This window comes from Neovison vison, chromosome 4, assembly GCF_020171115.1.
Source record: "Neovison vison isolate M4711 chromosome 4, ASM_NN_V1, whole genome shotgun sequence".
Classification (NCBI taxonomy): domain Eukaryota; kingdom Metazoa; phylum Chordata; class Mammalia; order Carnivora; family Mustelidae; genus Neogale; species Neogale vison.
The window spans coordinates 198,886,447-198,908,604 of record NC_058094.1 but is presented as its reverse complement, the minus strand read 5'-3'; the positions used below and the strand labels follow the sequence as shown (position 1 = coordinate 198,908,604).

Below are 22,158 nucleotides of genomic sequence, written 5' to 3'. Positions count from 1 at the left end.
TTAGGAAGAAGCCAGTTCAGACTGAAACACAAATGACTATTCGGTTGAAGAAGTAACACTCCATTTTTAAAGGGTGGAGATGGTCTGGTAGTAAATTAGTTCTCTCTCTGCCCTGGGAGATTAGACAAACAATGGATCTAACTAAGAAAATAGACTGACTCATTTGGCTACAGTGCTATACAGAAGTTATAAGCAAACCAACATTAATCTCCAGAAAGAGAATAGGGTTCTGTATATTGTGAGTTTTACAGTCAATTTTGAGATTTTTCACTGAATAAAAAAAAAAATAAATCAAACATCTATAGATCTAATGGCACTCTGAACCCTGCCTTTCCTTACCTCATCATCTGCTATAACATAGCTGAAGTCATATGTAATTTACTTCATTATTTATCAACTCTGCTTTAGGGTGGTAGTTTTTATTGTAAGAGAAGTGAGGGTTGTAGTAACTTTCCTTCTCTGGATTTTCTTGAGCATTTCCCAACTCCTTCTAGTAGTGACCCCACTATCTTCAACTTGAAGGGTCCAACTGAAGAGCATGAAGAATGAAGTACAGATGAGAAGGGAGGAAAGTCAGACCTGTCAGCGGCAAGAGGAGTTACCGGGCTCATAAAGGGTCCTAAGTGAATAGGGGTGGAGAATCAAGGGAAATGTAATCACAGATCTGGAAGAGACAAGTCATCTGGTCCAGACTGCCTCTAGACAAGGTCAGGAAGGGGTGTTTGGGTGGACCTATTTTCACATCTGGATTTAGCTTCTCTTGAACTTTTCAGCTTTTTGCCTTTTACCAAGGCTGATTTCTTCTCTGCAAGTCATGTGGTATTTCTGCCCCAGCATGAAGTCCTTTGGAGTGGAATTTAATTAGCTTTGGGGATGGCCCGTTCTTTTTCCAGAAGGTCTGTTTCAGGTTTAGGTCATTCCATTGGCCTCACCAACAACTGAAGGGCAGATGTCCTGGCCACTCAATAATTCCCTGGGCGGAGAGGAAGGGCCTCTAAGATGATGGTCACACTCATATGTCTAACTCCCCTTAGCTGTGAGGACAGGAGGTGTTGAGGTGGGTGGAGCTTGGTGCTGGGGAGTGTTTTTTAGGTTGTTTCAGGTCTCACAGAGAGCAAACAGCTGCCTACCTTTCCCAACATACACATACACACCCCTACATTATTTGCTGGTAGAAGTGAAATTTTGGCAACTTAGGGTTCCTCTGGGGCCACTCATTTCTTCCACATGTCCCAGTTGTCTGGATTTACTGCACGAAGTGGACAAAGTAGACTGGGAGAAAACTGTAACTTGTTCTTCCTATCTTTCATCCACGAAGGAGGTTTATGAGCAAAAGCAAAGAGGTAAATGAGAGTTCTTCTTGCTGTTCTGTGCCTATCACATCACTCACCGGGCCTCACACGCCGCCACCAGCGTGTGCACACTCTGTGAGCAGAAACGCAACCCCCACCCACTCCTGCCCAGAGCCCTCCTCACCCCTCCCTCACGACCGGCACAGACCGACCAGAACTTCCCTTGGGTCACAGCCCAGCGATATGGAGCGGCCCTGGCGCGGAGCCCTGCTCTTCCCGAGTCGTGGGTGGCGCGGTGCTTGTTTCCCTCCCCTCCCTTTCCGGACCCAAACAGGGATGTATCTGGGTCAGCCTGGGAGGGGCTGGACCTGCCAGGGATCGGCGGGGGGGATGGGGGTGGCGATGACAGCATCTTTCAGGTTTTTGGCGTTTCTGAGCTTGGCCCCGTCCAGCCTCTCACCAAGCTCGCGCCCAGCAAGAGCTGATGCTCCGCTAGTCCCGGCCCTGGGAGTGGGTGGGGGAGAGCCTATCCTTTCTATCTGGACAGTCACCCCTCCTCACCCTGCGAACGATGCGGCGCCCACCCCCACCCTCAACGTGCACACACATTCCCCATTCCCTAAGGCCCGCTCCCCTGGCGGGCGGCGGGTCCCTCCACCCCAGGAAAAGAGCAATGGAACAGTTCACGGCCGCCACGAGTTCCTGGTCTTCCTTCCTTTCCGGTGATAAACGGCGGGGCTACAAGCCAGTTGCTGCTTAAGATGCTCCACCCGTGAGCCTGAGCCTCTCTTGGCTCTGTGCGGGGGCCCAGATCCAGGACCCTGGGTCCTTTTACCCCCGCAAGGCGCAAAGGCGTGACTCGTGTTGGAGCACAGACCCCCGGCAGCTCCCCACTGCCTCGGTTCCTCCCTCTGTGATCTTTTGCGCTCCCCAGCGCCGGGGAGGAGCTGAGTGTGCGTAAAATCCGCATCTTCCCCAGACACTTTGGCTGAGGGTGCCTGGGTGAGGTCCGGAGGGTCATGGACTCCCGGCTCCCCGCCCTGCGAGCTCTGTATATAAGCCCAGCTCCGAGGAATCAAGGCCACAGGTCTTCATTTCCCCGAGGCCTGGCGCCTCCCTCCCCAACCTTGCCCAGCTTCGCCTCGGCAGCCCCAAATCTCCACTCGTTCTTCCTCTTGGGCGTTGGGAGAGACGCGGAGCAATGAGTTGAAAATCGTCTCTGGATTCTTGCATGCTGTACACAGTAATCTCCTCATCCTGTCCTTCATTTTCCCACACTAGTACCCTCGGAGACTTCTGTTTGCCGGAGGGTAGCCTCATCTTTCCGCCGCATGGGTCCTGTGGCAGGAGCCCCACTGATGCTCTCTGCCCAGGAGCTTCCCGAGAGGTGCCTGCCTCCGCGGGTGCTCGAGGCCACGCGGAGGTGTTCCTCTGTCCCCGCCTCACCTCATCTCCAGACATCTCTTGCCATCATTTCATCCACCCTTGTATAAAACCCGCGCCCCCCGCCCCACCCGGCGCCGCACCCCCTCCCTCGGCTGCTCCCGGCAGGCGGGGAGCTGAACGGCCAGGGGCGCGCAGGAGGCGCGCAGAGCTCTCGGGCTGCCCTCGCTCGCCGCGCCTGGGGAATTGGGCTGTGGGCGAGGCGGCCAGGGCTGGCCTTTATCGCTCGCCCTGTTGGTGGTTTGAAACTTTATCAGCGAGTCTCGCCACTCGCCGCAGACGCGAGCGGGGGGCGGGGGCGCGGCGAGGCGCCGGCAGCCGTGACGAGGCGCTCCCGGCGCTGAGCGCTTCTGCTCGGGGCACGCATGGCGCCCGCACACGGAGTCTGACCTGATGCGGACGCAAGGGGGTTAATATGAACGCCCCTCTCGGTGGAATCTGGCTCTGGCTCCCTCTGCTCTTGACCTGGCTCACCCCTGAGGTCAGCTCTTCATGGTGGTAAGTCCACGCGCACGGGTGCAGGGGGATTTTGGAGATGGGAGTGGGGAACGCACTAGCCACATAGACCTTTCCCGGTGGCGCTTCTCCGCGGCCACGGCCATCGAAATTCCAGTCGGAACCCCCAGCTGCTGTCCTCTCGTACCGCCTCAGCCCCAGCCCCTTTGCTTTTCCATAGAAGACCATTCCAGCTTTGACAACTCCAAAAAAAAAACCCCACAGCCTCCCTCAAATGAGAGCTCGGATGTTTGGTTGATTTGGATCCAGATGAGCGACAGCAAAATCAGCCAATTTCTTATCCCGTTGAGAGACACGCTAGCCGGGTCTCCAGCTCTGTAGCACAGGCGTCTGTATGTGGTGTGTGCGCGCGCGCGCGTGTGTGTGCGTGTGAAAATTCACCTTGAAAACTACAACAGTCCCCCCCTTCCAGCACCCCCCCCCCGTAAAACTGCCTCAAGATAAACCGACGGGCCAGTTCTGGCAGTGGAGAGCTGCACAACGCAAAGCGTATGATTTTGCATTATTTCTCGTCCTTCCACATTCCTAATGCTTCACCCCGTGGGGCGGAAGGACCTCTTGTTGCCTCCAGGTAGAGATTACCACCTTAACACGAAGATCCAGCCCCAGGGGGCTCTAAGATGCTACTCTGTTGAAAATCACAGTCACACCAAAGAGTAACTTTGCTGCTCTTTGTATGCTGGTCTGCGATTTATTTTGCATAGTAAAGGAATGGCAGAATGTTGAAATGTAACAGGTCTTAGCATAGCTGAAAGTTCCAAAGGCAGATTCTCTCCTCATTCCATCTCCCTTCATTCTGCTCTTGAAAAGAGGTGGAGTTGTTAGCTCTGTAATGTCCTTGAACCTGCAAGTTTCAGAACAGATACTAAAATACTGATTCAGAAAGACCAGTTATCGTGGGCTGTTTTTGTTTTGTTTTATTTGTTTTGTTTTATAAAAGAATCTGGCATAAGTAAGGAGTCTCAGCCAAATTAAAGACTAGAGCAAGGAGCTTTAGGAAGACCCTGGAGCTCTTCAAAGGTTGATGGGAAGAAGGGTTCAATTCCTTCCTAAGCAGCTTTGAACAGGAAGGCGTTTAGACTTGACATTGCTGACACAGGATCAAAGATTGATTTATCAGAGTGACCATTTTTCAATAAAATGACTATTTCTGTTTCCATGGGTGTATAAACATTATTTATTGCCTAGGCTTTTGTCGCATTGTCTCTCAGCTGTCACTTAAATATATTTTTTGGAAATCACAGCTGTAACGATTTTATGATCATATAAAATAATGAAAATACAAGAAAAAGACATTCTCCTTGTTTGATCGCTTCAAAAGACACCTATGGCAGCTTGGGTTATATAAAAGGTACCTTTCTAAACATTTCACAACTAATAGAGAACATCTGGGTAGAGATGATGATGTAATTTTTTTGTTAAAGTTTCTTTTCAAAAGTACTTTATGGAGCTGTAACACTGTTTGATTCTTCCAAACATTTAGTGTCCTTAATAACAATAGAAAGATTTTTTTTTTTCCAAAGGTTCTCTATAAAAGCTAAAGAGAGCTGGAAAAATGGAAATATTTAAAGGATGTTTTGGTAAGGAAAGAAGGGCCTGTCTGTGAGGAGACTGTAACATCAGATACCACGAGCAGGCGTTGATTAGACAGATAGTTTCTAAAGACATGTCAACGTTAGGTCAAATAAATGGGAGCAAGCTGCTTCTAAAGGTTGACGTCCCCCAAAGTGAAGCCCAGACACACCGTGTTGTGGAGATCAGAGCCTTCCCTGGCGATCTCTGGAGAAGTCTCTGAAGCCTTCTTCCCCAAATCCATTCATTGTCCCTCACCCTCACTCTTGACCTTGACCCTCCCACCACGAGCAGAGCATCATCAGGTGGCCCTGGTTTCCTGTCCAGAACACACAGCCACTGCTCCATTTTGGAGCGGAGTGGAACCACTGCTCCACTCCACCAATCTGGGGAGGCTTCTACCAGATCATTCCCATGCCTGCTGTGCCGCTTCTTGCTTTCCTATATCCTCCAGAGGATCAGGAATTCTTATTTGAACCAAGCTCTGAGCTCTTTCGTTTCCTGGGCAACACAACACCAGCCCTGGCCCTTTGTGGTGTTTTCACCTCTGTGTTGGTCCTTTGCAGGTACATGAGAGCTACAGGTGGCTCCTCCAGGGTAATGTGTGACAATGTTCCAGGCCTGGTGAGCCGCCAGCGACAGCTGTGCCACCGGCACCCGGACGTGATGCGGGCCATTGGCCTCGGAGTGGCCGAGTGGACGGCAGAGTGCCAGCACCAGTTCCGCCAGCACCGCTGGAACTGCAACACGCTGGACCGGGATCACAGTCTCTTTGGCAGGGTCCTGCTCCGAAGTAAGTCCCCTGCCTTCATGGAGTTCCACGGGGCTGTCCCCTGACTGGGGCTTCAGAGACCCTGCTCATCTTGTCTTGCACTTTACTAGTCAGAAGCTACTTCTTTTGGGTTGGCCCTGTCTCTGTTTTGCAGATGACGACTAGAGAAACCAAGGAACTTGCCTCAACTTTTGAAGGAGGCCAGGCGTAGCTTAGGATGAACTGTCTCTTGGCTCTTTGCTCTGTCTGTCTATATCCTGTCACTACCTTGCCTGTTCCTCCAAGATCAGATTTTGTCTTCAGGAGAAAGGAAACGGTCATAGGGCTCTCTCTTGACTTGTTTATTCTTTCTGGGACTTGAAACTTCCAGAGGATCTGAGCAGATCAGGATGGAATACTCAAATCTTTTACTGACTAAGAAGTATGTATTTCAAAAAACAAAACAAAACAAAAACCCTGTATGTATATTAAAAAGAAGAGACAAATCTCTGTCTTAAACCTTTTATCTCTCATTCAGCTACTCAGCTGTGGGTCACTCTGTGTCTAAATTCAACATTTTTTTCCTACAGTAGATTATAAATTCTGCAAGGCAGGGACTAGCCTCTCTTTCCCTGCACTTGCTTGGTACTATTCACTCATTGATGGGTTGAATGAATGGATGAACTCATAGTGAGCACCTGTTTTTTTTTGTTTGTTTGTTTGTTTTTGTTTTCTTGTTTGTTTGTTTTTTTAAGGCACATTTTAGGAAGAATAATATTTATGGAGGATTTGGGTGAGAACCATGAATACATTGTTTTCAAACACATGTTTGTTTTGTTTCTGTTTTACTTAGAAGGAGCATTAAACACATCTAATTACATAATAAATTTCTTAAATTCCTGAATATGGGAAGTAGCAAATTAACTGAAAATCAGATTTCATTGTCAAAAATACCCATCCCTTAACCTGGCATCATTAGCATTCTTCAAGACGTAGCACGGCCCATTTGCTATTGGGAAATCCGACTGAAAACACAACAGTTTATGTGTGAACCCCAGAAACAGGAAACTACACTTGTTTTTGCCCACCACCACCCCCCCCCATTCCTAAGAAAATTGTCCAGGCTGTACACTTGGTAATGCTTAACAGAGGGTGTTTCTATCATGTAATCATCACAGCCCTAGGGTTTTATGAGGCCAAATGCATAACTGAATGTCTCTAAAATCCCCCAAGGGCGTAGTACTCTCGCTCAGTGTATCCCTAAAGTTAATTTACTGCGATATTCTGCAATTTTATTCTCTAGTTTAAGAACTATATTCTCGTGCATTCCTTTTGGAGTTTCAATATGACATCGCAGATTTTTGAAAGGTTAATAGTAAATTTCAACTACATGGAATTTTAAGACTTCACCTAGATTAGCTCACCATTGAATCAATTAAAGTGCTGGACCTTGTCAGAGACAGTTTACAAATATCTAACACAAGTGATCTTTGGGTATGTTGTGGACAGGCTCTCAGTGTTTAAGGCTGTGTGAGGACTTTCTTTCCAAAGTACTCACAATCATTTTTCAGTCATTACAAATTAAATATCCTTCTCCTTCACAAAATGCTCACCTCCTAATTCTGTCTGCAAAAATCCATTCAGATGTCTCCATATTGAATAAAAACCTTTAGATCAGCAATCAAAGGAAGCAGTGTTGCCCATGGAAGGAACCTAAAGATAACGTGTCTAGCAAAGCTGGGGATTCATCTGTAAAATCCTTTAATCTTGGCTGTAGGGCTGCTGAGAAGGAAGAGGTTAGAACTCGGGGACATGGTGCTAGTTTGAGCGTCAGGACTCAGGTAAAAAAGAGAGTCTAAGCTGTATTTCTTCAGAGTTCTTTCAGATGAAGCTGAATGTTTTGCCAAAGTACTCGAAACTTAAAACACTCATGCTACACAATTTCTTTCCATTCTTCACAGAAGGCCAGCTTTCTTCCTGGACATTTATATAAACTCCTGTGACTGTCGGTGATGATTTTGTGTTGGTTATGGGAGGGCTGAATTTGGCCTAAAGTAGTTTATCCTGGAAATAATCAAGAAATTCCAATGAAGCTATCCAAAGATTTTTACAATTAATTGCTTGGAGGGAAATTCACATCTTAAGTTGTGAAGAACTCTCTCTTTTGGAAACCTAAATGTCCTTATAGATGAATAGGAAAGGCAAAGGACAACACCATTGATGCGGAGAACATAACAGTTACTAACATATCCCATGGTCCTAGAGAAAAGGAGAACATTTACTAGCCTCTTTTGCTTCAGAGAGCTAGAGGAAGACAGAACAATTTCTGGAAACATTTGCAATTCATTCATTCCACAGACTGTCACCAACCATAGGCAGAGAAACTTAGAAGACCAAACTAGTAAACCCAGAAATATTCCTGCAAGAATACACCTCCAGAATTCTAAAATAAGCCATAAAAAACAAAACAGTGAGCAGGTCTCATCCTTGTAATGTATTAAAGAAAAAGAAGGGCGCCTGAGTGGCTCAGTGGGTTAAGCCGCTGCCTTCGGCTCAGGTCATGATCTCAGAGTCCTGGGATCGAGTCCCACATCGGGCTCTCTGCTCAGCAGGGAGCCTGCTTCCCTCTCTCACTCTCTGCCTGCCTCTCCATCTACTTGTGATTTCTCTCTGTCAAATAAATAAATAAAATCTTTAAAAAAAAAAAAAAAGAAAAAGAAAAAGAAATGCAAGCATTTAAAGAGAGAGCTGAACTACCCATAACATTCCAGAATGTGGAGCTTCTAGTATTTTACCCTCCCAGTAACCATCCTCTGCCCCAGAAAGAAAAAAAAAAATGCCTATGCACTTAAAAACCTTTCTTGACTTATCTCAACCCCCAAATTATGTTTTTAAGATTTTATTTATTTGTCAGAGAGAGAGCAAGCAAGCACAAGTATGAGGAGTGACAGGCAGAGGGAGAAGTAGGCTTCCCGCTGACCAAGGAGCTGGATGTGGGGCTCCAGCCCAGGGTCCTGGGATCATGACCTGAGCCACCCAGGTATCCCTCTCAACCCCTAAATTAACGAAACTTCAACCACATCAGGAAGTACCACCTTTGAGATTTGGATTTTGTTTCACACTGTGATGGCTTTAAAGAGAATCAGTTTTTCTAAGAGGCCCCAGATCAAAATTTGTTCTGTTACAAAGCCAACTCTTGAAATGTGCTACTATTTCACACATAGCATTTTAGTGATTCATCTAAGACACTTAACTGAAAACATCTTAAGGCCATATCTACATGACACCAAAACATCTGGAGGTAAAAATGAAAAGTCAGTCAATGTGCTAACTTTTATGTTTAAATAGATAGACATCTAGTTCTTTAGTAATGTGTTTTAAAAATAAGTGACAAATATTTACAAAGGTGATATTTTTGCTTTGGAAATTCCTTCAGGAACACAGCAGATTTTCAGTGATTTTTCTTCCTTCTTTCAGCCAACAAGTCAATATCATCGTTTGCAAGTTCTGCCAGGATAAATTCTGCACCTAGGCCACTGATTCCTCTATGCCTTTCAAAATACTGTCTGGTCACTGACATCCTATGATCCACATCTCCTATACCTTTCCCCTAAAAGACCACCTCATAAAATTGTTCTTCTTTCTCCTTAAGCAATAAAACTAGAGCTAAATACATTAAGCATTTGGAATCTCCCCCCTCTGCGTCATCTCTCCATGCTGGCACTATATGCCAAGTACAAAACCGGGCCTTAGCAGATCAAGAGGTTAACTATGGACAAGCCATTTTCCTAAACTATAAAATGGGTGTGATAAAAATCTTACTTATCGGAAAGCCACTATCTGAGATTAAGCCACATTAGTATCTGTTAATTGCCGCCTTTTACAAAACATCTCAGTTCACTTAGAAAACCTGTGATCCTTGTAATAGAATCTAGAACTCTTTAAAATAGCTCTTTGACCATCCCATTTCTCCCTGGAGAGTGCTACCTGCTACCTATGGCAAATATTCATATAATTGATTTTACCTAAACACAGAGCATGATGGATTCCTTTTCTGATGGTTAGAGGTTTCAGGGGACATATTTTTTGAAGGCTGAGGTAAGTGCCATGTAATATGGTGTAGATATGTTTTCCTGATTTTTAATAATGAGACTAGCAGAGCAAATATTACAAGGGACATATAATAAATTTTCGCAGTGAATGACAAACGGAAACAAGCAGGGCTTCAAGGCGAGAAGGTGGTTTGTTCTTCCAGCTGCGTGGTTCAAAAAGTCACACTTGTCTTGACATACTGCATCGCTGAATGGCCCTCCATTTTCTGCCTTGAGTTGGCATTAGGTTGTTGAGCTTTTATTTTGATTGTTAATATATTTGCTGCAGCACCCATTAATAAAAAGGCATGCTAATAACAATGAAATACTGCTCCACGTGAAAAATGAGGTGTACACGGACCCCAAAGAGCCTTATATCTGTCACTGTACCACAACACCGTGTTATGAGTTACTACAGATTATTAAAATAATTTAATGTAGTTACTGCACTGAAATATGTACCTTTCAGCCTGTAAGGGAAAGTAGCCTGTGCCCTAATAAAGAACAATTCTAAGAAAGCACCCCAAAGTGTTCTTGCCCAAGTCTAATTATAGGCGGTAAATTTGTTTCCTTCTAGAAAACGAAAGAAAAGTGTTTTGCTGTCTTTTACCCAATACCAGTGATTAGTGCAGGTGTTCCAGAAGAAAGTAAATTCACCTTAATAGTCACACGTAGTATGTAACTGAAGGATATTGCATATTGCCTTCAACCATCTCTGAATTACTCATGAAAGCTGATGCTGAACAAGAGCCTCCCCCCCACCCCCCGCCCCAGGTTGGAACACGCAAAGCTGGTCACTGCCTGAGTTCTCTTCCCAGGCTCAGCCCCTGGGTGTCTTTGAATTCAGTTTTCAGCCTCCGCTGTTTATGTGACAGAAGTGTCCTCACTGAGGCCTGCAAGCTTGAAAGGATTTTTCAAGGAGAGATGCCCATAGCACGAATACTAAACTATTTAGTGGAATGACAGAATCCTAGAACGCAGGCTCTGTTACAAATGGAAGGAAGGCCTCCTAGGCGGCATTCCTCTCCTCTAGGACAGGAGGCAAATGTAAAGCCAGGAATGGGCAAGACAGCTTTTGTTGCATTTTCTTTCATAACGCTTAACTGACTTGAAGGATGGTTGTCACACAGATGCCTAATCTGACAAAAGCTTTTATAATACAGAAACAATTCCTATTAAAAAGTGACCCCTGGCTCTAGAAGAGAAACCTTCAAGAACACCAGAACCTTCTTGCTCCATGGCGAAGGACGCCAGAGGTAGAGCCAGCGCTCAACAGCCCGTGTGAAAACTATTCCGAACTAGCCATTCCAGACCACATTTAAGATAAGCATTTCTGTTGCAGGTAGTCGGGAATCTGCCTTTGTTTACGCCGTCTCCTCAGCTGGAGTTGTGTTTGCCATCACCAGGGCCTGTAGCCAAGGAGAACTAAAATCCTGTTCCTGTGATCCAAAGAAGAAAGGAACCGCCAAGGACAGCAAGGGCAATTTCGACTGGGGTGGCTGCAGTGATAACATTGACTATGGGATCAAATTTGCCCGAGCCTTTGTGGACGCCAAGGAAAGGAAGGGAAAGGACGCCAGAGCCCTGATGAACCTTCACAACAACAGAGCCGGCAGGAAGGTATGGATGGCTACGGTGCTCGTGGTTTTCTAGACTGCATGGCTTTATAAATCACTTAAGCCAAATTTGTCTTAAGCTTTCCTAGAGTTGATAAAATGCTATACAGTCCAACTTCCCACTGCCCTGCCCCCTGCCCCCTGCCATAGATTCTAAAGAATATCATGGACTAGACTGAAACATCTCCACCGGCACTCCACCTTCCTTCCCACAGCAGAACAGGAGGCCACCCATTCCTTTTGGCATTGTGTAGAATCAAGGGTTTGTTTTTTGTGTTTTTTTTTTCTTTTTTAATCTTTTTAAATTTTTTTTTAAGATTTTATGTACTTATTTGGCAGAGAAAGATCACAAGTAGGCAGAGAAGCAGGCAGAGAGGGAGGGGGAAGCAGGCTCTCCACTGAGCAGAAACCCTGATGCGAGGCTCGATCCCAGGACCCTGAGATCATGACCTGAGCTGAAGGCAGTGGCTTAACACACTGAGCCATCCAGGTGCCCCTAAAATCAAGTGTTTTATGGTCCCTCTGGATACTGTATTATCTATACAGGAGATAGAGTGGGACACTGATTGCTTGTATCTGAGGGGATCAAGACCCAGAGCATCTTCTCTCAAACTCATCAGGAAAGCAACCCACCAGGCATGGCTTATTGACCTCTAGATTTAGAGATGCTTTTTTTAGAACCAGACCCAACTCTCACACATTAAAGCACCACCTTGTAGTTTCTGGGACTGGATGAGTAGGTAGACCAGGTAAAGACATGCCCCAAAGAGGTGCTCTGGTCCCTGATCTACTAGTCCTGACTAACTTCCTGGGCTGTGGGTACCCTGTCATTATTTGCCTCCTCGCCCCCATTTGTTGCATGAGGCAACAGGACCTAAGGTGCTCAAGGTCACAGGGAAAGTCAGTAGAAAAGTCAGTACTGGCATTCAGGTTCAACTCCTAGCCTAGGGGTGCTTTTGCCCAGGATTAAACCATTTCAGAGCTGGTATTCAGATCTGTTGATGTGCCATTTCTTTCCGCATGGTGACAGGACCAGAATAACTAGAGAGTCTGAATGCCACACTCTATCTCTTTGTGGAAAAAAAACATAAACTAATGAAATATTTGGTCAGAACCATTCTAGAATAATCGAATTGCCAATGGGAAGAGGTAATGGTAATTTGTCTTTTATCAACACAAAACAAAAATGTGCTTGACATTAATATGTAAAGAAAGATCAGCATAAAATTGAAAGGTCCCCAGGAGGGCTTTAATAGAAAAAAGAATCGAAAAGAATGCAGATCTGTTTGGATAAAAACCCTTTTACTAGGCTCATGGAAAGAACAAATCTCATTTAAAGGAAGTTGGAAGGAAAGTCTTGCTTAACACATGGAATAAAATGAGTGTGACCTGAGCTGTTTACAAATAGTACCTTTCTTGAACTTTAAAAATCAACATTCCTTATTTTCATGAATTTACGAACCTACAGTGACTACTGCCAAGAATATAGACTATGGTTGTGTAATCCTACAACTATTGGTAATTACTGTTTGTGCAATGGTTTAGATTTTAAAAAATTTACATTGACCTTTGTTTTGACATTGATACCACATGTATAAGTTATAAAGTGTGGTGTCTTTGATGGGAGCTTGCTGCTTAATTATTCAAACAGGGTGTGTAGTTAGATCTAGAAGACTATTCCTAAAGGTAAAGGCATATGGTCCTATGCCGTAACCAAAAGAATGTCGATTTGTCAAAAGAAATGTTAATTTTGCTTAATAGGCCATTAGGTTTTGAATGTTTCACTTCTTCAAGACAACAGATCTTAGCTATTATATCGTAGGCCCTGATTTAATGTGACTTCTAATATAAATCACATGATTCTTCACTGTGTAGAGGTGAACAGCTGTCAGGCCTCAGATATTCTCCTGCCTAGTCTGCAAAACCTAGGAGGCTACTTTTGATTGGAATAAAAGTGCACACGCTGACTTTTTAAAATGTGGCTTTAATTAATGGTGGGTGGGCAGACTTTTTCAAGGAGATGCATGATGTCAGTGAATATGAACTTTAATGAGAGTGAATGTATTGAGATAAACATGCGTCTTTAATTCTCTTCTTGCGGTCATTAGACCCCCAGTCTCTGCTCCCCCTTCCTACGAGCAGAAGGTCTGTGGAATCAAAATGAGAACAGGCTGGGCTTGTGTTTGAAGGCAGGCCTCCTGAGCTAAGCCTCCAACTGGCCTGGCTCTAGAAAGACCCAGTATCCCCGATCGGAGAGCACTGTCTGTTCCTTCTTAGTTTCTGCTTTGTGCTTTTCAGTGTTTCCCATATTGCCCAATATGATGAACATCTACTTTTTAAAATGCGGGTCGGGGACCAATACGCTTTATTTAAAAGAAAAAAACACCGATTCCAAGATTATACTTAGCCAATACTATAAAGCGAATTCAACACTGCCATTCACAGTGGGCCTTAATTTTCCCCTAATATTTGAACAGTTTAATTCATTTATTACAGCAGCTGGTTAGAGCACCCTCATGTGTCCCCGTACTGTAATGTCATTTCAGATCCTCTGTGCTGTCATATCTTTTTAATCACAGTCTCAGAATTTGTAGTAATGGTGTTTTCCCTTGATATGTACTTGAAAATTCATCCTTGACTGAGTCCAATTTTCCACCGCTATATCAGATTATTAAGTTCTAAAAAGATAAATCTACCTTCTTCAAAACCTACAGTCTATCAAGAAGGAAATTTCAGTGTCTCTCAACAGTTTTTTTTAAATCTAAAGATGCCATGCCACAGAATCTTCTAAATTATATGTTAAAATATGCAAATTACGAGACGAAGTTACGTGGTAGATAACACCATTTGTTCCCTTTCATAAGCTTGAAAATGGCTTTTACGTTAGTCTACTCTTTAGAAATAGTCACAAGTAATCACAACCAGTTGAAGCAATCACAGCTTCTTTGACCTTTTCTAAGAGAATCAAAAGAATCTGTATCTAGTCAAGCGAGGCCCTAGGATCACTGGAAATGTGCATGATAAGAATTCCAGGAAAACTTTTTCCCCTGAAATTCTCTTACTGTGAAAACACAGAGAATATGGAATTTAAAATCAGATCTACCTAGTTTTATTTATTTTTTTTTTTTAAAGATTTTATTTATTTATTTGAGAGAGAGAGACAGTGAGAGAGAGCACGAGCGAGGAGAAGGTCAGAGAGCGAAGCAGACTCCCCATGGAGCTGGGAGCCTGATGCGGGACTCGATCCCCGGACTCCAGAATCACGCCCTGAGCCGAAGGCAGTCGTTCAACCAACTGAGCCACCCAGGCGTCCCAGATCTACCTAGTTTTAATCTTGCAGTATCTATGGCGTTGCTCACTGAAATTCCGTTTTTCTCCTCTGTAAAGGGTATTCCGTGGTGCTGTGGGAAGACAAGAATAAGGTAGATAGCACAGAACCGGAGAGGCAGCTGCACTCCATAAAAGTCCATTCCTTTCTCTTTAGTGAAGCGAAGGTCATCTGTGACTTCAGGAATAGACCTAGACACAAACCCAGGAGGAACTATTACTGAGGACTCGGTCTGACGGGCCCCAGGTAGCCGTAGAGCCATCTCTGGTACAGTTAAGCACACTAACATACAGGCATGCGGTATTCTCTAGTTTATAAAACACTACCCAAAATTTGTCATTTGATCTTCCAGGAAACCCTGTAGGATAAAAACCAGCACGAGTATCCCCACTTTTCAGACAGCAAGCTGCAGACTGGGCTGGACATGGTGTCTAAGGAGTCAGATGGCCGAGGCACGCTGGGCTTGGGGCTCAAACCCAGTGGGGCTCGTCCTTCTCTCCTCGTGGACCTTCCATGGGGGCTCTGCTGAGCAATTCTGAGAAAAACACAGAGTTTCTGTATCTTGAAAAGAGCAGCGGCTGCCCTTGGAAGGTAGTTTAATGATGATATTTTGTGTAGGTCTTTCTCTCACAAGTACCCTACAGTGAACTTATATTCTTCTTTAACAACAGGGAGGATATTGTTTTATTATTATTATTTTTTAAAGAGTTTATTTATTTAACAGACAGAGATCACAAGTAGGCAGAGAGGCAGGCAGAGAGAGAGAGGAGGAAACAGGCTCTCCACTGAGCAGAGAGCCCGATACGGGGCTCCATCCCAGGACCCTGAGATCATGACCTGAGCTGAAGGCAGAGGCTTTAACCCACTGAGCCACCCAGGCGCCCCAGGGAGGATATTGTTTTAAATGCCAGAAACACGACTACTGGTTCCTGGGAGTGTATTTGAAGTAATGGAGCCTTGCTGGGTGGCTTGAGAATGTTCCACCTAATGGCACTGCTGCCTCTCTGAGAGGCCTACGCGCTATGGGACTCAGTTTAGGTCGATAGATAATTAACGCGTTACTCTGGGGCACTAAGTCGTAGGTGGAAAAGCATGGGACAAAGAGCCTCCTGATCAGGAGGAATGACCGGTTCATTGTGGGGAGGAGGGAGACACAAGCGCCAGGCAAGCTCTAGGCTGTGGGTATTAACAGAAGAAACAGCCACAGGGCCAGAAAGCTGAGGAAAGAAAGGTTGGGTCACAACAGAACTGGATGTTGGAGCTGGAGATAAAGATTTCCCATGATTGAGATAGGAAAAATTCTTTCCAGGATGAAGAAATTGCAAGGCCAAGAAAGATAGTGGAGCAGAAAGAACATCAAAGTTGAGGAATGACGAGGGCTCTAGGGTGGGGTTCCTAACTAAGACTTAATAGGGGCTGAGGCTGCACACTGGCGTCTGCCAGATCTCAGCCTCGAACGCCGTGTGGAGAGATTTGGACATCGCTGGGAAGCAACAGGAAGGCACTGAACAGTGGAGATGTTAAACATTTAAGTTCCACTCTTACGCATTCTTAACTCCTCTGGAGTCCCCTTTGAAGGGCTGATAGATTTCAAAGTTCAGATGTTCTGTGATGTGTTTGAATTAGTGCCTTATTAAATAGAGTAGGAAAATTGTGAGAAATGTTTACTTCCTTGAATTTTATTTTCAGCCTTAAATACACATATGAGGGCTGATGTAGATATTAGGTTTTCTGATGAATACTAACAAAAAATTAGCATGTGGCAACTGTGTTGAAATTTATATTTTTAACATAATGTTTAACATTGCTATTGGCTACTTTATTCATTAGCGGATCTTAGCTATTGACAGCATCTTCCGAGGCATATGGAAGCTGGGGTTCTGGAATCAGAACATTGGCTCTAATACTTGAGCATGACTTTAGACAGGTTACCTAAAGAGAATTTCCACATCAGCTAAAATGTACACACCAGGTTTTAAGCAGGCCTAAAAGGCAAGTAACATTACTATCCATATTTTGCATATGAAGAGACTAAGGTCTAATAGGAAGGCTAGAAATAGCAAACAAAATGAATTTACTGCTAGCTAAAATCATCTGAAATTCAGACTTAACTTGGCATCCTGTATTTTATATGGGAGAAATTTGGAGGGTCAAGGGATTCAGAGCTAGTTCCATGCCCTGAGCAAACCAGGGCCACTCAAAGTCAAAGCGGTAGAGCACTGGGGACTGTCCCTGAACTTGGCCCATTGGGAAACTGGGACAGAACAGGTATTTCTGTCTATAGGAAATATGTCCAAAGTCCAACAGAAATGGATATTGTCCAAGACACAAGCATAGACTTACTACAGGCAAGTAATCTTGGACCTTAATAAAAACTTCCGAGATATCACTCCCATGATGCCCCTCAAATAATTAATAATTGTTATGAACCAAGAGAACTAGGCATGAAAATCACATTCTCCAAAAGTAAGGACTATCAACAGAAAATGATAAAATCAAACTGAACTACAGAGCCAGATTTCTTTAACCTCCTCTTCATATAAATCCTCCTTTAAATTATGTTGAGCATCCTTATGAGGCACAATCTCACTTTGCATTTGTTTTCTAACTGGTCTCCTTAGTTCATAGAATTAAATGCATTTTGAAAAGGTAGATCAGTTGTGCCAACCTCACCCCTGTCTTGTACCTGTACATAGTATGTGCTTCATACTATAAATCTTTATAGAGCATAGGAATCAAAAACTAACCAGAATCAAAGTCCCAAAGCAGAGAATAACTTTTAACAAAATTGTTATGGTTCCATGTAAAGTTCTATTATTCATAGAAAATGTTTTTAGACTGGCTTCGTTAGTCAATAAGAACTATTATATATATATGGTTAGCCAACGGTAATGTTCCTGAATTCCATACCTTATATTTCCTAACAAAACCCACCTGAAGTCACTGTTTTTGAAGAATGACAGTGCTCAAGAAATCACAATGTCTCATTTAAGTTATATGCAAATCAGCTGCACAGGTGGCTAATAAATGTCCCTTGTTTCCTAGTTCCAGAACTTGTATTTATAGACGTTGGTCTGATTTTCAGTAACTCTTATCTTAGAGATATGAACCTGTCAAAAGGATTTGTTAATAAATGTACTTGGCTGTAAGCCAGCATCTGAAAATTAAATATGTTTTCCCTCAGAAAATTAAATATGTTTCCCTCAAGAAAACTGATAGAAGACCAGAAATATATGAGTAGCTTTGTTGCATACACTCAACTAAAAAAGTAAAGTACTAACCCTTCTTTGAATGCCCACACTTAATTAAGTAATTTAGTTAAAACATAGCATAGAAGCACCTAAAGTAAATTCTAAACTGAATTTCTAAGGCAAGGTTAATAGTTAAGCTGGCATACATTTCACAGAGTATAAGGTCGGTTGCCCTCATTCTGGTAGGAAGAGATGTCCTGTAAAGAAATCTTACAAAGATACCCTGGGGTTGTTGGGCTCCATTTTCAGCAAAGCTGACTTAAGAAACCAAAATTTCATTCTCTTTGGGAGAAGTCTTTCTAACTGGCAAAAATTCTTTGTAGACTGTAATTAGATATGCAAACACTATATGTAAAAACTTTTCCTGGGAAGCCTGAGTGGCTCAGTCCTTCAACTCAGGTCATGATCCTGGGGTCCTGGGACTGAGCCCCTTATCGGACTCCCTGCCCAGTGAAAAGCCGGCTTCTCCTTCCGTCCCTCCCCGTGGCTTGTGCTTTCTCTTTCAAAATAAATAAAGTCTTAAAAAACAAACAGGGCGCCTGGGTGGCTCAGTTGGTTGGGCAATTGTCTTCGGCTCAGGTCACGGTCCCAGAGTCCCAGGATCGAGTCCCGCATCGGGCTCCCGGCTCCACGGAGAGTCTACTTCTCCCTCTGACCTTTTCACCTCTCATGCTCTCTCTCATGGTCTCTCTCTCAAATAAAAATAAAATAAAATAAAGTAAAAAATCTTAACAAACAAACAAACAAACAAACAACTTTCCTAAAGCTCACTGAACCCAGAGATCATGAACCCCTGGGAGCTGGGGGAGGGGAAAACCCCAGGATAACAAATGCTGGTAGAGTGATTTGAGGTATAGACAGTATAGACTTGCTGCCAGTCACGATTGGGTTACATCCTGCCTCAGCCACGCTACCTGTGAGACCAAGGACAAGATCTAGTATCTAATGTCCTAGTCCAGGAAATGGGGATAAAAATAGGACATATTTTATATGTTTGTGTGGCTTCTGTAACACAGTAAATATGAAGTGTTTGGGTGGGTTAAGTAAGTACTGAGTATAAAGTGTTTAGTGTGGTTTGACATATGTGAGACCCTAATGAAAGTTAAGCTTCCTTATTATGTTCTGACAATAAGCTGGGCAGATAAATATAAAATCAAAAGAGTTGTTCTAGTCTGCTCAATGCATGTATTACCTTCTTCTATAGCTTTTATTTATTTATTTATTTATTTTAAACATTCAGACTTTTGTTTCTTTGGGAGAGAATGCTAATATATAGAAGTTTCTTAAATCCTAAGTCTAGAAATTAGCCTCTGCAGACCAAAGGCTTAAAATGCTCAAAATTAGAGATTTAAGGGCCACATAAAGAAACTGCTAACTATGATTTTAGCACTGAAGCAATTATGAGCCTATCAAAGATTTTTTGAGACAAGTTATCTGGCCAGCTAAAAATGGTTTCCATGAGGTTGAATACCAAAAGAGTATTGCTGTCCTTAGGAGCCATATTTATTTTTTTCTCATGTAGTCATGTCAAATGAACAAGTATTTATTCACTGGATGCCCCAGAGTAAAAGCTTAAGTGAAGCATTGATGCTGACTGTGCTGGCCAGTTTGGTGATATGAAAAGCCATGGGGGCCAGGAGAATGTGAGAGAGGAGGTAGGGAAGGCTGGGAATGGGATACTGATGGCAACCTTGAAGACACAGCCACTCAGAATCAAACAAGAAGCAGAAGAGATCTTTTAGGAAAGATCTGAGACAAAAAAGAAAACAGGACCTGTGTCATGGGCCTGTTTTTCGAAGAAGATTTTAGCCTCACACACTGGAGAGAGACAACAAGCCACTGCTATCAGTTCTTTCTACTGTCCTCTCTTCCTGCTGTAAGAGAAGAATTGCCCAAACAAAAAGTAAATTATACCGTACAGAAGTGTCTATGGAAGATGGGGAAGTTACAGCCCACCTGCCCCATCCCCACCCCACGGTCCTTTTCCCCTTCCAGACATTTGAGTGCAACAGACTCAAGGCTGTGGACAGGACGTAGGGTTTTCACATCTTCCTTCCAAAACCTCACTAAATTATACCAATGGGATAAGAAATGGTTTAAATCAACCATAAGAAGAATGGTCAAAGAAATGAGAAAACTCAACAAATTTCTGGGAAGTGGGAAGTAAATGAAGAAATTGTTACTTATAAAGAAGGATGAAGAAGCCACAGTCTAGGGGTTTAAAAGCAGATGGGGGAAAGGAAAAAGCAGATGGGACAATAGCTAAAGTGGGCACCACGCTGCTCAGTTACTAATGAGCACAGGAGAGAAGCATAGGCCTGAAAACTGGGACTAACTGAAAATCCCATAGATGGAATAAGGAACTCCATCCACACCCTCTCCCCCCATGAGTGGAACTCCTAGAAGTCTGGTGTAACCTCTCAGGCTTTCTGGAATTAGAGTCTCCAGCATAACAGCCAATGTCCTACCTACTCACCAGAAAACAAAACTCACTGGCCCACAAGCCCCACCCACATAACCTGCATTCCTAAATAAGTTTTTATAACTTCATTCTTAAATATGAAGAGACTGTCCAAAGATTACCATATATTTGATTAAATTCAGCAGCAAGAGAGAAAAAGACCAAGAATTGTAGGATAAATGACCTCGGGGGAGAGGAGGGGGGAACCATTAATTCCAGAATGAGAAGAGAATTTTTTTTTAAAAGCCTAATTAGTCTCCTCACAGATACTTCAGAAGATGTTCACATCCATAAACTATAAGAATGGATGCTTTGAAAAAGTGACAGCTAAAGAGTAGGGAAGAACTTGAAGAGAAAACCAAAGAAGCCTTCCAGAAAGCTTAAAGAGAAGCCCAGGAAACAGGATGGAGATTCCTCAGGAAACTGAGAATAGATCTATCTACCATATGATCCAGCTATTTCATGTCTGAGTACTTCTCAGTAGAATACTAAAAGACTAATTTGGAAAGCTTCTGCACCCTATATTCACTGTAGTGTTATTTAAAATAGCTAAGCTATAGAAGCAGCTGAAGCGACCCTCAGTGGATGAATGGATAAATAGTATGTGGTAGATATACACGACGGACTACTACTCAGCCATGAAGAATGAAATCTTGCCATTTGTGACAACACAGATCTTAGGAGTATTATGCAAAGTGAAATAAGTCAGACTGAGAAAAGCAAATACCATATGATTTCATTCATATGTGGCATCTAAGGAAACAAAATGAACAAGCAAAGCAATACAAAAACAAACTCATAGATAGAGAAGAGGTTGATGGTTCCCTGGGGGAGGGGGGGTGGAACCATGGGTGAAATGGATAAATGGGGTCATTTATAGAATGGATGGTAACTAGACTTTTGGTGATGATCACTTTGTAATGTATATAGATGTCAGATTATAATGTTGTAAATATAGAACTTGCATAATGTTATATATCAATTTTGCTTCAAAAAATGAAGAAAAGAAAAAAGAAGGAGCCCAAAAGACAAGTGGAGTTTAAGGAGATCCATAAATAATACCCATCTTTCCCACTTGAATTTGAAACCAACTAAAAAGTGGATAAAGGAGCTGGATAAAGAATAAAAATGTCTTTTGCTCTACTGAAAAAAAGCTGCACTCGAGGAAGTAGCTTCAAAGCTTCGAAGCACTTCCTAGCACTCCACCCCCAAACTGGACAGCCTTACTCACCCTGTCACAGGCTGCACGTTGGAGCCCCTGCAAGGATCTTCTTGCTGGAGAGAAGGAACTGATCATAACTCATCTTCTCCACAGGTTGGCAGATGCCCAACAAGAAGGAACGCAGGCACACAAGCCCTGTCCTTCCTCTAAGCTCACTAGTTGGATAAGTCACTTCTCCCCTGGAGAGAAATGACTAAGGGAATGGTGAGAGCCAAGAGTGTTACTTTGATGGAACTTCTTCCTCAAGAAGTCAGAAAGAAAGTATTAAAAATATAAGAGAGAAAATATAAAAAACATAAAGTATCAATTGAGAAGGTTCAGCAGCTGACTAACTAGAATGCCATAAAGAAACTTAAAAAATTGAGAGGAGAGAATATCTCTGTGCTGAAGGAGTTTCCAGATTGAAGGGACTGACTGAGAACCAAGCAGGGTTAATTTTTTTCTTAAAATCCTAAATATCATGTTGATATTTCAGAACATCCGGGATAAAGGAAAGTTTTTGGAGACTTCCATGTAGAAAAAAATACAAAGTGAAATGAAAACAAAAGTCACTTGCCAAAGAATCAGCCAGACATCAGACTTCCTATCCATACCACTAGAAACCAAACCCTGTGG

General features: G+C 43.4%; 1 protein-coding gene across 1 annotated transcript in view; it reads left to right on the top strand.

Annotated features, from left to right (window-relative positions):
- The first annotated feature begins 3,101 nt into the window (after positions 1 to 3,101).
- Positions 3,102 to 22,158, top strand: part of WNT2 (Wnt family member 2) — a 47,492-nt gene continuing 28,435 nt past the window's right edge. The window contains exons 1-3 of the mRNA XM_044246436.1: positions 3,102 to 3,233; positions 5,390 to 5,616; positions 11,008 to 11,285. Of these exons, the coding sequence (XP_044102371.1) occupies positions 3,151 to 3,233; positions 5,390 to 5,616; positions 11,008 to 11,285 (588 nt within the window). The 5' untranslated portion in view covers positions 3,102 to 3,150. The remainder of the gene's footprint in view (positions 3,234 to 5,389; positions 5,617 to 11,007; positions 11,286 to 22,158) is intronic.